At 39.1% G+C, this 16,213-nt stretch overlaps 2 protein-coding genes across 3 annotated transcripts in view; one reads left to right on the top strand and one right to left on the bottom strand.

Annotated features, from left to right (window-relative positions):
• The window catches only part of adcy3a (adenylate cyclase 3a), a 30,032-nt gene extending 23,134 nt beyond the window's left edge, over positions 1-6,898 (bottom strand). For both annotated transcript variants that reach the window (XM_086038080.1, XM_086038082.1), the window contains exons 1-2: positions 6,691-6,898; positions 4,836-6,052 (exon numbers count right to left, since the gene is read on the bottom strand). In XM_086038080.1, the coding sequence (XP_085894206.1) occupies positions 4,836-5,510 (675 nt within the window). In that variant the 5' untranslated portion in view covers positions 5,511-6,052; positions 6,691-6,898. The remainder of the gene's footprint in view (positions 1-4,835; positions 6,053-6,690) is intronic.
• A 3,661-nt stretch (positions 6,899-10,559) lies between these two features.
• On the top strand, positions 10,560-15,700 carry preb (prolactin regulatory element binding). The gene is made up of 10 exons (XM_086039117.1): positions 10,560-10,740; positions 12,157-12,346; positions 12,436-12,634; positions 13,098-13,342; positions 13,435-13,515; positions 13,604-13,731; positions 13,849-14,022; positions 14,469-14,541; positions 14,630-14,789; positions 14,894-15,700. The coding sequence occupies exons 2-10, from the start codon at positions 12,212-12,214 to the stop codon at positions 14,986-14,988; spliced, it is 1,290 nt and encodes a 429-aa protein (XP_085895243.1). The 5' UTR covers positions 10,560-10,740; positions 12,157-12,211; the 3' UTR covers positions 14,989-15,700.
• The last annotated feature ends 513 nt before the right edge of the window (positions 15,701-16,213 follow it).

The raw sequence follows: 16,213 nt of genomic DNA, 5'->3' as shown, positions 1-16,213 counted from the left end.
TTTTTTTCATTATTATTAGTGGCTAGTGGCATATTCTAAAAATAAAATGAAACACAGCCCTCAGCAGAACATTCAACTTGCTGCCTGCACTGTACTTGTAGCTTTGAGATTGCCGTACTCAAGTAAAAGAATTACACCCCAAAAAAAGCGCACATTTATAATAACCTGTTCATATGCACAGAGCCCCAACGAAATTTTACCACGGCGCATATAAACGGGGAAGAGGTGACAGTTGACAAAAACACCATAGTTTTTTTTGCGTTATGGTAAAATTGCTTTAAATCTAGAGTCTGAACAATGGTTAAGGGAGTTTTGTGACTCACTAGTATTTATGTGTAAATTAATTAGAAAAAGTCACATTTTCTGTATTTTATTTCCAGACTATATGTAATTAAAAAATGAAAACCTATTCATTCAGTAACATCATCTTGATTCAATACACCCTTATTATGGCAGCATTTTCTCTGCTTACTGCACTGTATGAAGGTCTAACTTGAAACACAGATTCAATAGGTCTCATTAATGGTGGGAAAGGTTTCGTTCAAATGGTCTCATAGTTTTATATCACAAAAAGGCAGCATTTGAACAGAGGACTGTATATTTTTTATTTGAATAATCACTGTAACTTACACTATATACAGTAGTAATGAGACAGTAGCAAATCGCCATGTATGGAGTTGTACAGGTGATGAAAGGTGTTCTTGGCAAATTATTTGCAGCTTTAAAGCACACATATATCGAAGGTCAAATATTTCTAGCATGTAAATAAATCCCTATTTTTACAACCTATAAATATCTGTGGCAACATTCGGTGCGTTTGACTCCACCATTGCCTTCCAGCGGGATCTTTTCAAGTCATATGCAAAACAATGTGACAAGGACAACACTTATGTTTGTTGTTTCGCAGAAATTAAACACCCCAGCGGGGTGGAAAAATCATTAAATATAGTGACCAAATCACTAAATTGGCAACACTGATTACTTTTGTGAATGAGCTGCTCTCGGCCTGCAGCCATGTTGTCAGTCCAAGCACTACACGGAGAAGCTATTTCAACTACAGAAGCAGATGAAAAAAAAAATACAATTCATAAAAATTAACTGTTTTGACAAATTCATAAATTGATCAAATTGATTAATCGCCCATTCCTGCATACCTGTCAATCAGGCACTACAACACCTGTTTATAATGATATTCGAAAAACGCATTCACTCGTGTGAGAAGCTAAACTTTGAAATGTTTAGTAGTATTACTTAAAAGTTTGCAAAATGCACACAAACACAGCATCAATGCTTTTAATGATGTGATTTTAAAATCTGAGCACAAATAATTAGAGGGCGATGGATGCCTTGTAATAGTGAAATGATTAGACATTCAGCAATGACAGTGAGAAAGCATTAAACAATCCTAGGACGTCGCTCGGCACATCGATTAGCGCGCTCTGGTTTGTCACATTGGGTCTACAAAAGAGCCATCCAGATTCAATCTGGATGGGCTAAAAATCTGATTTTGGCGTTCAGTCTGAACAAGGTCTAAAATACTTGAAAGGACTTCTACCCACATGCAGCCTCTTTTAGTGTCCTTACATTATTAGAGTATCGGAAATAGCTTTTATCTTTGGATTGTGTGATTGTATGTCATTTTCTGTCATGTTTGTAAATGTTACTGTACATAGTGAATATTGTATTGATGGGTGATTTGAAGATCACAAAATCATTATATCTGCCAGAAAAATCGCATTTTATCACATACGATATTTTCCTGAAATCGTTCAGACCTGCTGTCAACTGTGAGTCCTTAAATAGACATGTCTGTGCTTTTCCAAATAATTTACAGTCAAGTGAATTTACCGTGGCGGAATGGTGCTTGACTGGTTAGCACGTCCGCCTCACATTGCAAAGGTCATGGGTTTGAATACAGCCCTGGCATTCCTGTGTGGAGTTTGCAACTTTGCATGTTGCATGTTGTCCCCGTGCCTGCATGGTTTTGTCTGGGTACTCCGGTTTCTTCCAAAAACATGCATGGTGGCATTGGTAGGTTAATTGAACACTTTAAATTGTCCTTAGGTGTGATTGAGTGCAAATGGTTGTTGGTTTATGTGTGCCCTGCGATTGGCTGGCAACATTTTCAGGGTATACTCCGCCTACTGCCCGAAGACTGCTGGGATAGGCTCGGGCACACCCACAATCCTCGTGAGGATGAGCGGATCGGATAATGGATGGTTGAATTTACCACAGCTGGACAGGACTCCAATTAATAGGGATAGACCGATTATTGGCCGGGCCTATTATCGAAACCGATATTTGTTTTTTTGACGAATATCGGGATCGGCCTTTTTTTAAAACTCTGCTGGTCGTTAATAAATCAATTTAAAACTGTGGAAATCAAAACAAAAATATGTGAAAGTTTAACATTTCTGTCATTGTGAAATTTTCAGTTACTATAGAAAACTACATGGAACTATTGTTTAAGTTGTCTTATCTTTATCCTTTTTAAGACATGCTGACAACCCAGGTGTTCCCTGAACTTTATGTATTGTATATTGTAAAAAAATTCTTGAAATAATAATTAAAAAAAAAAATCAACACTGTTCAAACCTGAAACATTGTTCAATAAACATGATTAAAGACGTTGCAACAAAGTTAAAGCAACACTGTGTCATGTCAGTTTTTGTTGATTATGGCGGCACCATGTGGACAAAAGCGGTAGTGTTTTGACAAAAGTCAACCACATTTACCATGAGCGCCAGCGTGTCGTGAAATCCTGAGTTCTCGCTGGCCGGCAAGTTGGACTGAATTACATTTCTATTTCCAGTGGCTGTGTGAAAGATGAATAGCGATGATGTAATGAATCTAATTTTGTACAAACAATACCTTTGTTTTTTATTGTTTGTTTTGGGGCTTCTGTCATGACACCACTAATAGCGCGTGGACTTTCAAATCGACTTCCGTCCTTAGAGCGAAAGGAGGAAGTGCCGTATGCCGTAAAGAAATTCAGGACATTTGTAATTTTTTGGTGTGCCGGAGTTACTCCCTCCCTCCTCAAAGTTATTTAGTGCTAGTAAAAACGATACAGACCCCCTTAGGGCATGACAAAAGTCCCATTCAACTATTTGTAAGTCAATGTGTCATCAAAACAGTTGTGATTTTTTTTTTCTTAAGGTTGAATACTTTCCCAGTGTTGCTTTAAGAGTAAATCTACTTTAGATTTTGATGCCAATATTTTCCTTTTTACTAAAAATGAATATCAGCTTCAAATATCGGCCTCCTTGACTACTAATAATCGGTATCGGCCCTGAAAAAAAGCATATCGGTCTATCTCTACCAATTAAGCTGTAAATTTTTTTTAAAGATGATCAGAAACAGGGTGCACCCGAGACATTTTTAAAATTTTATAAATTTACAAAAATCTAAGAAACAAATAAAAAAACATATGGTAGCGGAGAACACAAAGAGAGGAATAGAGAAAGAATAAAGGAGAGACTATGGCAATTGGATAGGCTGCATCTGTAAATCATATATTTAAAATTCAACTCTGTCAAAGGTGACATGTTTTGAAATCTGGAATAGGGTTCTGTGTTTTTTTTTTATTTTCAAGCCATCAAAAAAATAATGGTGTAGAAGAAATGCGATTTAACATAAAAGGTCACCATGCATAAATAATGTTTTGGCAATAACTTAGTTCATAATGTTGTTGACGTGGTGCATACATTTTTTACCTAAATTATAAATTCATCAGTTAATGCTTGTTTGTATGCTTTGCATGTGAAAATTCCTCTCTGTTCTAAACTTCAACAAATACTAAAGGGCAAAGTATTGTAAAACAGTCAAATGTCCTTTTAGGCCTTAAAGGACCTAAAAAAAAGGTATTTTATATATTCACTATGTAGTTTTTACATAGCTGCTCTATCGGTTATTTGTATTTTTTTCTGCCAAACATCAGCATCGGCTTCAAAAAATCCCCAATGCAATGAACCCGACTCCGTGCGTGACAAACACACCTTATTAATACACCAACGAGCACAAGTAGGGGTGAAAGTACATATTTAAACATTAATCAGCCGCATGATTTTGTCGCGTATTTCACTGCAAGGCAAGGTGTTTATTTACTATGCAAAGCTTTATTTCAAAGGGTTGTATATGTTGAGCCACAACAGCAGTGAAACAGGGCTAAAAATAGATCCGCAACATTTGTTTGGCGTGTCATTATTTGCATGATCAGCTCAGACTGGTTTTAATTTTCTTATGCCCACAGTTTGTGCAGTAGAACAAACAAAGTACTGTGACAAGAAGCTCTCGATTGTACTATGACTTCTTTCGAAGTACAGAAAAAAGACACAGGGTCGTAGCGTCTGATTTTACTTTTTACTTTTCATTGATGTTGTTACAAATAAAATGGTGATCGTTACATTTACCTCATCAAGTACAGTTGGCTTGATCATGCTGAGGAACCGTCTTTCCTACTTGTTCTATTTGTTTGCTATACACTCTGTTGCTCTAACTTATAAATATTAACAAAAAGCTCAATTAACTTAAAATTGTATTCCTGATTTAAATTGTCATTTTGCCAGAGATGCTTAGAGACTTTGGCTTCTGTTTTAAAAATGAAGCATTAGAGTTGGAAATATACATACTGTATTTTAGTTTATGTATTCAATAAATATAACACATAAAATACTAAAATGTGTGATAAGTTATTTTCTCAACTGGCTGATTCAATGATAACAATATCAAGTCAACGGAAGTTGTAGTTTTCTTGTTGTTTTTTTTCCCCTGCTGCTCCGAGTGGTGCTCAAGAGTAGCCCCAGCTACAATTTTCATCCCTTGCCCAGTCTCACCTGTCTGCCAAGTGCTGCCCCCTGGATATCCTCCTGTTGCTGCTGGGCGATGGTGACACCCAGAACCAGGGTGTGAACCCCGCAGGTGACGGTCGTGATGAGCACGATGGGAGTCAACCTCAAAGGCAGAGTCAGGAAAAAGGAGAAGCTGAAGAAAGCCTGCCAGCCCACTGTGTCGCTGGCCTGGTGAAAGTGGGCATAATTCAAACCCAGGTAGCAGAATATCTGGGCCGCTATGAGCACCCACAGGGCGTAGGGTACCACCCGCCTTGTGATGCGATCTGGCAGCAGCCCGAAGCGGCACAGCAGGTAGAGGAGGATGTCCGCTAGCAGCCCCACGCACGCCACGAGGACGGATGCCAGCTTGTCACTGGTGTAGACCACAGCACACATGACAATGATGTAGCTGTCGAAGAGAGCCGCAAACACAACCAGCACCAGTAAGGTTTCGTGTCTTTGACGCCTGAAGTAGGTCTGGTAGAGGTTCTCCAGGGACTCGGGCGCAAAGGTGAGGCGCATGAAACGAGGTAGGCAAAGGCAGCATCCTGAGCTCCTCACCGTCACCTCGTGTGTTCGCCCGACAGCCTGCCCGGGGTCAGAGGGCAGAGTCACTGAACAGTCCGCCGAATACTCAGCAGAGTACTCAGGCTCCGAGAAGGCTCGATTCCGAGGCATAATGGACGTCAAGTGTTGCAGCTTCCTGTCTGCTGGACCGTCTTCTCCTCAACTTGAGACGCAATGCTTTTCACACTCCCTCTGATCAAATTATTGAATGCCTCACCAGCTCACCCCCACACATCCCCTTTGTATCCACATGTGTGTACGAAATCCCTTCCGTGTGTTGATTTCCTCATAGGACTGACACTAGAGAGACATCCGCTTACATTGCTGCATTTGTGCTGAACTCCATCGAATGCTGTTGTTTGCTTCAGTCCTGTGTCATATCCACAAACTGGGCACGCCTCCTCAGCAACATGATCCAGAGATGGTCTTTTTCTTCCCTCATTCAGCATCAGCAACGTGACTGGTTCACGGTCTCATTTCCATAGTGGCTCTCCACAGTAATGCACCCAGTCTGAGGGGTTGAATTGAAGTTGGCATCCCCTGGGCAGATGTTTGCATGAGCTCCCGTTGCCATCATTGCACTGGCATGGACAGTATTTTGCATGTTGGCCTTCCATAGTCACACCTCACATATCATGAATAACGGGGAAGTCCTGAAGGGCGAGATTCACAATTAAACACTCAAACTCGTCACGGTAATCAGGATTGCTATGGATGTGTTATCTAAGTATGATCAGAATGGCCCCTCTGTGATGTCAAGCCAAATTGTTAAAGAGGATATGTATTAAAGTGTGAAAATTTGGGTTGGTCAAAACTTGGTGGTTTCTGAGCTCTGTTCTGAGGGTTAAACAGAACAGAAAGCATTGGTCGTTTTTCGTCATCATTCGAGGTCCAGGCCCTGTGCTGTGGGCCTACCTGACTGACTGACTGACTGACTGACTGACTGACTGACTACATGTTGCACGGAGCCACACGGACAGTTCACAAAAACACCTCCACTTTCTCAGCGTTGTTAAAACAGAGCATCGCTACAATAATCTGACCTTCCTCAAGTCTTACAAAGGACGGAATCTAAATTTGTCGTCCAGAAATCACCTTTCCCCTGATAGCATTTGGGAGTTTAAGAATGCATAAACTATTTATGTGAGATGGCAATGTTTACATTGTGCTTTGCTGTACCTACAGAATTGGTATTTTATTCCGCTAATTTTAATTCCCTTGGAGCGCAAGAAACTGATATCTTCTGACCATTCTCCCAGATGTGGAATTCTTCAATGATGCATTTACCTACCTTAACGTAGAGCTAGATTTCGGGGCTATCGTTACTCCTTAAATATAGACGCGGGTGTCATCGGCAGGAATCACAAAAGCCTTAATATTTTCAGCCCCAGTTTGCAGAGTATAAAAAAGTGCAGTAGAAAAAGTAGCCTCGGTATAAATTCATTTGTTGTGTGTGCGTGTGTGTGTTTTTCCTCTGCTTGGGTGTTTTCCGCAGAAGATACAGCTTTGTCACGAACTGCAAACACCACTAAAATAATTTCCGGTCGTTCATGATGAAATAAAATATATTATAACTCATCTTTAGGAGGACATAAACGACGCACACATAGGAGTTCAGTAATAATGATACATGTGTGCAAATTAGTAAAAAGTGATCATACTGGTCAGCTGTTTTCGAGTTACAACCGAAAAGAAAAGTTTGAGAGTCAGGGCACCTGGTGTAGAGGAGGTGCGTATGCAATTTTTGGTCAACTTTTGTTGATTTTAATGGGGTTTGGAGTCCAGAACCTAACATGTAGAATCGAAAGATACAACTATCATAACCATAATCAAAGCCATGAAACTAATTCGTTCGTTTGGATTAGGTCGATCTCTTGTTTTGAAGGATGAGATGCTTTACTTCCGTAATAGTTCTGGCATTTTCTTTCAAACTTTACACACCCATCTCCACATTTTCTCTTTCAGTTGTCCCCGCCCACTTAAACAAATTACTGAACAAGTACTGTACATATTTTTCTTTCTTTCTTTCTTTCTTTCTTTCTTTCTTTCTTTCTTTCTTTCTTTCTTTCTTTTATATCCTGCAAGACAAGGGATGGGATGAGAACCCAATAGTCCTTATATTATAATATACAGATTTTTTTTTCAAATTCATGAGTATTTAAATCTTGAGTGCGTGGATGAAGGATGATACAGAGAGCTGAAAAGCGAGAATAAATTGTCTTGACGTTCGATATTAGCGATCTACAGACCGTCCACAAATTTCATGTTCGAGGGTGTCATAAATTGACAAAAATATTCACCAAAAATCAGTTAATTAACATTTTCTCATTCTGATTGCTGTAGTAGATGGCAAAGGGAGGCCTCCAACTACTACACTTCAAATTTTCATAATATAGGTCATTTTGGAGAAGCTGGAGCCAATTCAAGGATGAGTATAGTGCTAAATTGACACAAATATTCACCAAAATCAAGTAAAACACTTCATTCTCATTCTGATTGCTGTAGAAGATGGCAAAGGGAGGCCTCTAACTACTACACCTAAAATGTTCGTCATGTAGGTCAATTTGGAGAAGTCATTGTGCTAAATGTAGAAATGTAGAAAATTTGAGGTGTAGTAGTTAGAGGCCTCACTTTTCCATCAACTACAGCAATCAGAATGAGAAAAAAGTGTTTTACTTGATTTTTGGTGAATATTTGCATCAATTTAGCACTATACCCTTGCTTGAATTGGCTCCAATTTCTCCAAAATTACATATATAACGAACATTTGAGGTGTAGCAATTAGATGCCTCCCTTTGCCATCTACTACAACAATCAGAATGAGAAAATGTGAATTAACTGGTTTTTGATGAATATTTTTATCAATTTGTGACACCTCCCCGACATGAAATTTGTGGACGGTCCCTAACTCGTGAATATCGAACGTCAAACCAACTTTTTCTCGCTGCTAGTAATTACGTGACCCCCTGCAGCACTCGCGGGGCAAAAAGTACAGGGCCATCCCGCAAATACCGAAAATCTGCCTAACAGAATCTACCTAGACCATTTCGGGTCCTACCTCCTCGCGATGAAGTATACATTTATGCATGAATAATAACGTTTTTCTCTGTGGCAAATGCATCTTGTACGGAAAATAGAGATGCATTAATTGATAATGCATTAAAATGCATACCATTGTTTGTTTGAATGTTTCAGAAACATTTTCCATAAAGTCGAGTCTTAATAGCACTATTGTTGTGGAATATTATAAAACCACCTTGCTGTCGGATTATATTAATCAAAAAGTACAGTATGTGGCTAGCAACCTGTGCATTGATTGTTTCAGTGGAAAAATCAATCCTGTATAAGCACAGGCCTAATAATAGCAATGTAGAGTCATTGTCAGAAAGGTTAAAATAGAGCCATGAATGAACATTTGTCACAAGTCACAAGAGCATATACCAATGCAATCACTGGTTTTGCAATTTTAAAAAATTGAAATCTACTGTTAACAGGAGATACATTTAAACTAGATAATCTATATAAATGTATCTGGTTATCTATATAAATCTTATATTGTTCTAATACTAACATTTTATAATGACAACTAGTAGCAGATTGCTTCCAGGATGCTCTGTTCATTCGTTATTTGTCAGTTGTGTCAGATTCAAAACAAAATTAAACATCTTGTCATTGAACCAGGGGCGGAGCTATGGGTGGGCCTGGGTGTGCACAGGCCCACCCATATTGAGAGACTGCCCACCCAGTGAGATTCATGAAAAAAATATACTATTAATTTTTTGTAAATTATTATTAAATAGTTTTTGAATTTGTGTTGCATTGTGTTTTTTGTCGTTGTTTTTTTTGTATTGAATATTAAGAATGGCATAACTGTGGTTGTCTAAGGAAGATCTGAACTTCATATTATTCAGTGTCAGGACAGGAGGATTGTGCTCAGTGAGGGAAATATTCAGGCCCACCCTGATTTTTCCAGGCCCATCCATTAGCCACATTCTGCCTCCGCCCCTGCATTGAACCATTTCACACAGTATGTGTGAAGATATTCCATTATCTCCCTGCATTAAGTTATCAAATGAAACGTATGAAATGCTTTGAAGATAAGTTATTCCTTTATTTTTATTAATAAAGGAAATTATGAACGAAGGTTTAAGGTTTGCTGGAGCAGAATGTGTTGTGACGAAGCAGAACAACAAACAATTTATCAGAATTGGACATCTTTGTTGTTTACATTCGCCTGGAATGCTTTGAGGTTGCAAATGGGAGCATAAAGCACCATAAAGCTTCGCAAACTTGCATGAAACTGCATTCAGGGAGCGAAAGACATATTGCCATGTCACAGTTTGCAATGCTGCTCCAATGTCAATTGGTGAGCCATGGGCAAGGGAACGATATTCTTACAAAAACTGCAATGCCTAAGCTGTCAAGTGCTGGTGGCTTCACGTCTGTCTGAATAATAGCTAAAACAAAAGTGTGTATGTATGTATGTATGTATGTATGTATGTATGTATGTAAGATGTTTAATTGTGTCATGAATCTGACATGTCTGACATTATATGAAATAAACAAAGCATACTGGGAGCAATTCGCTACTTGATTTTAAATAATCAAATGCACATTCACGCTTCCATTGCAACCTTTTACTGTGCACTGCTAGAAGGACTGTGCCGATTGATTTTTCCACCGAAACCTGGTGCATACTGTCATCAGAGCACAAGTTGTTGGCCATCTCCTTTCCGAAGAGTGCAATCCGACAACAAGGTTAATTTAGAGTATTTCATGCCAATAGTGATCTTGACTGTACAATATCTGTTTAATGTTGGTTTCTGAAGAACACTGCACAAGATGTGTAGTCTACAGAGAATGCCATACATTTGATGCATCATCGAGTAATGCATCTCTATTTTTTTGTGCAAGATTTATATGCCACAGACAAAAACAGATTAAAACCGACTTAATTAATTAATCAACTGTAAGATAACTGGAACTGCAATGGCGTAGCCTATGAAGATTATATTTTGAATTAGTGTATCTTTCGGGTCTTGCAATGCAAATGATGGTTCTTTACTTAAAAGAATCGTATTTGTAAGTTTAAAAAAATAGAGAGAGAGCATTTTTATGGTAACGTCATGGCGCAGTTTACGTAATCGGTGGTTGCTGACGTGTTAGGGAAGTAGCTGCGAGCTGCCTGAACGTGTGGTCATTTCGCGTTGCATCATGGACGCGTCGGCCATTTTACACATCACAAGACTTTGATCGTAACTGGTCATAATGAAATAATCAGCCATAGCACTTGTAAACCCGATGAAATGACTACATGAGGGTTACGGAACCATTTGCACAGGTAGGCGACCTCCAATGTAAGAATCAAATAATACGGTATCCTGGCAGGAAGTTGTGCTAACTAGCCTTTAGCTGTTGAACGAGAATGCACACTTGGTGATGATTTAACAGTTCACTCACTCATTTTGGAAGAATGCTTTCTAATGAAAATTGTCGTGCTTGTTTGTGCGTCACAATCACATCGACGCATAAACAGCGTCAATGCTGCCATTTCAGAGATTAGCGGTTTACAGTATTTGATCTGAATGGTTTCAAATTCTATAATCAGAAATGAAGTAATCTGGCTAAATCAGCCATTCAGTACAATGACACCCAAGTGGACTGCTTTTCGTGACACTGCCATACATTATTTCACAAGTAGGCTACTGTAACTCGTGATTAAAAATCAGTCACAAAGCTCTCGAGCAGTGACAGATTATCATGTGCAACCTGGCTAGTTTTTTAACATATTGCATTTTGGTGTCAACGTTGATTTCGTGATAATTATATTTCAAACAACAACATAAATAACAGCCTACAGACTATTGTTTATAATGGCAAAAACTGAAGATAAATTCAGTAATATCAAAAGTGGAGCTGGGCATCGAGCGTCACAGGTGAAACTGTTTATTGTGCGCTGTCCCTTTAAGAGAGGACTAGCTGTACCATGTTTGCTGACAAGGCGTAAGGCACATCCTTGATAACTGCCAAATATTGCCGCTACTTTAGCACGTTTGCTTATACATTTAGAAAAATAAATAGATACAAATAAGACCTAAACCGTTTAATTCTTAAACAGACCAAACTAATAATTAAACACACCAAACCCAATATGTAAATACATTTGAAATAGCAGTATGGTTAAAACAAATACAACCAGTTTTGTGCAGATATTTAGAAAGTCCTCACAGCACGGCAATATTATTATAGATTTTTATGTGGATAAGCTATTGAGCGTTAGTATACAGTACGTTACCATAACATACAGTTAGAGAACGTGCTTTCTTCAAGATGTTTTCCTGACTTGTAGCTCAATTACAAGAGTGCATTCAATAATGTTACACCACTGCATTAACTCTGTTGTACCATTCATGAAGTAGACATGTTGCGAATAAAAACATCAAACAGAATAGTTCAGGGCCAGGTCAATTTCAAATACACTAATGACAAACAAAATGTGAGTTGTGGGCATCCCCAATCCCCCACCCGCCCTTTGATTTTGTCCTTTCAGGAGAGCACATAGAGGACACGGGTCGGGTTTGTAATTTATTACTATTATTTAATTAATTTCTGTTATTTTAAAGTTGTATTTAGGCGTTGCCGCGTTACAAACCACCCCCTCCATCATATAATACCTTTGAGGCTCTGCTCGCAGATAAGGAGGGTAGTAGAGTTGAAAAAACAAACCAAACCAACACTCATATATGTTTTGCTACAGGTGGGCTTGAATGCAAAGCTTGTATGAAGAACGGTGACTGAATTGTAGGCCAGCAATGGGCAAACGAAAGGTGCCAGATCTCTACAGAGCCCCCTTTCCTTTGTACTCCGTAAAAGTCGACCCTAAAGCAGGTCTAGTGGTCCTGGCAGGAGGAGGAGGCGCTTCCAATACTGGCATCAAGAATGGTGTGGTAAGCACAGTGCAAAAGTTATTGAACTTTATGTTATGAACTATGAACTGACATTTCATGTGCATAATTGATTCATGACTGTATTTCAGCACTTTCTGGAGCTCCAGTTGGTTGGAGAAAACCACTACAGCGCCAGCCTGCTTCACTCACACGACACTGCCACGCGTGCCACCATGAATTTGGCGTTAGGCGATGGGGTGATTGCTGCTGGTCAAGATGGAACATGTTCTTTGATGAAATTTGAGGACTGCTCACAGAAAAGTGGAGACAAGGCTGCTGCTAATAATGGTATGCAGTGCGACTTTGACCTGAAACTCTACTACTATCCCAGAGAATACTCTAAACACAGTTGGGTTAAAGATAACACAATTTGGGGTAAAAAAAACAATGGACAAATCCACTACTTGGGTCAATTTGACCCAACTACCAAAACAATTGGTAGTTTTGTACAAAAAAAAAAAATTGGAGGTTTTGTACAAAACAACACAAGGTGGGTCAAATTGACCCAATTAGTGGATCGGTCCATTTTTGACCCAAAATTGAGTTATTTTAAACACAACTGTTTTTAGAGTTTTTAGAGATTTGAATTCTTAAGAAAGACTACTAATGTTTTGTGATTTCCTACCCAATGTTTTTTCCTAAAATATGTTACGTTTCGGGACTATTAATTCATTATCTTAGTCTTTGTATTAGTCTTGCACTTGTCTTGGAAAAATGCATACATCCTGCAAAATCTGTGTCTACTACGTAGAAAACAATGTGCAAAAAGGTAATGCCAGGCACCGAGGTGGGAAAAGAAACAAAAGTGAAAAGGACGTTGTTGCTGTCTCTGGGTCTGATACGAAGGATGAGACGGCACACATCTCTGTGACTGGACTGGCTGAACTGCAGTCAGATCTGAACCCTGTGGAGCCACTCCAAAAGGTGGTCAGATTTAGTCATGACCTGACCTTGCTCCTGACAGGAGGCACAGATGGATACATCAGAGTCTGGGAGGTAAGCGTTCCAACTACATTAGTAGAACTTCAGTAGAGGTCAATTTTATACATCCAATTGACTGCAATATACGGAATTACTTTTCCTTCCAGTTTCCATCCCTGAAGAAAAAGCTTGACTTCAAAGCGCATGAAGGAGAGATAGAAGACCTGGATCTGAGCCCTGGAAACAAGGTTGCACACTACTCATACCTTGCTAATGTGACTTTAAAAAAACATGAAATTTACTTCTTTATTACAATACATTTTTGTTTCAATGCAGCACCTGGTAACTGTTGGCAGGGACTTTGCTTGCAGTGTGTGGCGCAACAACCAACAAGTTATGGGTCTTAAATGGCATGAAACCATGCCTCAGATAGCTGAAAAGACATATCGGTATATGGCTTGCAGGTAAAAAAAAAAAAAAAAAAGAAAAAGTTTCTCTATTCATCATCTTATTGTATACCTGTACATAAGCATCATAAGGACGACAATGACGCGTTAACATGATTGTGCCATGTATTTCAGATTTGGAAAGGTAGAAGACCAAAAAGATACACTGAGGCTTTACACAGTTCAGATCCCCCATAAACGAGACCGAAAACCTCCACCGTGTTACCTCACCAAGTGGGACGGCAAAAGCTTCCTGCCCATGTTGACGGCTCCCTGCGGGGCAGAAGTCATCTCAAGCCTTGCTGTCAGGTAAGGTTGAGTTCTCCAAAGAGCGTTTGGAGTTTGGTTGGGTCAGGCCATCTGTTCTGAATGGTCGGATTCATTCGGTGTGGTTTTCTCAAGAAGCAGTCTTGTATTTCTATTTTTATTCGCTGTACAGTGAGACACAAAACTAACGTGGAATTAATTTTACGTTACAGTATCTGCTTGTATTGTATATCCACATGAATCTACTTTGATATAGTGGAAGATTACTGTTTAAAATGACTAAGGGTGCATGGATGGATAGGTGGGAATGTATTTTCTCTTCAAACTGACTGACTGATAAATGCTTGGATGCCTGGGGAAACTAGTTCCCTTTCTGTTGCTTTGCACCCTATGTACATAGCGTTGACCTTGTTCAATACATGGTTGGTTAAGCAAAAGAATACATGGTATGTTGTTAGTAAGCAGCATATTTTGTTTGTCTCCAACAGTGACTCTGGAACATTTCTTGGACTGGGGAAAGTCACAGGATCAGTGGCTATCTACATTGCTTTCTCCCTTCAGGTAGTCCCATCGTTGAACGACTTCAATCATTAGAACTGCCCGGCTCTCTCATGATAACTTTGTCTTTTGTGCATACGTTTCTGTGCAGAGGTTGTATTACGTGAAGGAGTCCCATGCCATTGTTGTGACAGACCTGGCCTTCCTGCCCGACGCATTCAAAGGCCAAAATATCAAAGGAAACAATGAAACTGTCATGTTTAGTGTGGCTGTAGACAGCCGCTGTCAGCTACATGCGGTCCACAACCGAAGTACGTCCTGCACTACCATCAATTTATTGTTGGACTATATCAAATTAAGACAACCAGGTATTCCCATATTAACTTACCTGTGTCGTCCTTGTTGTTGTCTTCAGGAACATTTCCCCTCTGGTTGGTGCTGTTCTTCTGTGGACTCATGGTGGTGGGAATTGTCCTGTTCCTCCAGTATCTCGTCCCAGGATTTTTTTGAGTTTCTGCATTCTCACAGGTTATCCATGAGGAGCTTGGACACATCTTTTGCAGAGCGAAGTCTATCCAACACGTCCAAATCCACCAGTGCTGCACCACTGACTTTAAAACTGCTTTTATGGTGCCGACATCTCCCTATGCGCCTACTCAGGGTTTTTCCATCTCTGACATGTTAGCGTAACACAGACACCCAAAATGGGATTTTGATTGTTTTGATTTATATCCATGATCACCTCTCTTGGGAATTATGTTGAAGGCAACATTGAATATTGAATGTTCAAAGTATCCTTAATAAAATATTGAGGGATCAATGTAACTATAGAACCCATGTGTGTCAGATTTAATTCACTCAAGAGATTGCCATTTACTTAATAAACACCAGGGGGCAGTATAGACCAGGGCAGTGTGCACTACCTGTCAAAAAGCTGGTTGCTAATGAAATGTATTCGGATGTGTCATTTTCCACCACAAATATTGGATAGGTGAATTATAAAAAAAATACAGTAAGTTTTATTCACCACCAATAATCATGGTCGAACCTTGCCACACATTTGCTCTGTTACATAGTTCTCAAGCAATGTTTGATATTTTAAATCAAATCCCAAGATGCTAGATGTTGCCACAATTATGAAACCTGTCATGTTGAAATTAATTTCAAACATTCCAACTACAGATGTAAAAATGTGAATAAAATTTTAAATGATTTCAACGTATATGGAGAGACAATACTGTTATTAGCAGCAGAAAAAATGTATGTACACGACTGATGGACTACAGGAAGCTCAAGTCTGCATCTTTATGAAGAATTCCATGAGTGCATTGGCCCTCTTAGTACAGTAGGGTGGATATGAATCCCACAAGGGAGATTACACTTCAAGCATGCACTTAAATTCTAATTGATGATAGCTAAAATTGGAAACAAAGACATTTAAGATTTGATCTTTGACCTTTATGGATACCATCTATAATCAGTGAGGCTTCCTTGGATCGGTTATTGTTGTGATTGAAGTTTTGTCAGTGTACTGAAGAATTAAGTTGGAATGACCTTTTCATACATTAAAAAAAAAAAAAATAAATAATGCTTGGATATTTTGTTTTATAAGGTTTGTTTGGGTTATGTTAATGATAGAGGGTGGAGAGATGACTGCAGAAGCTTATTTTGTCCATGCAAGTTTTTATTTCAAAGTCTCCGTAGTATGTTACATTCCCCAAGTCATATTCTGTTC

The sequence above is a fragment of the Filicampus tigris genome, chromosome 8 (genome assembly GCF_054856515.1).
Source record: "Filicampus tigris isolate MCC_2025a chromosome 8, RoL_Ftig_1.0, whole genome shotgun sequence".
Lineage (NCBI taxonomy): Eukaryota > Metazoa > Chordata > Actinopteri > Syngnathiformes > Syngnathidae > Filicampus > Filicampus tigris.
The sequence above is the reverse complement of the archived record's forward strand: the minus strand, read 5'-3'. Positions and strand labels throughout refer to the sequence as shown.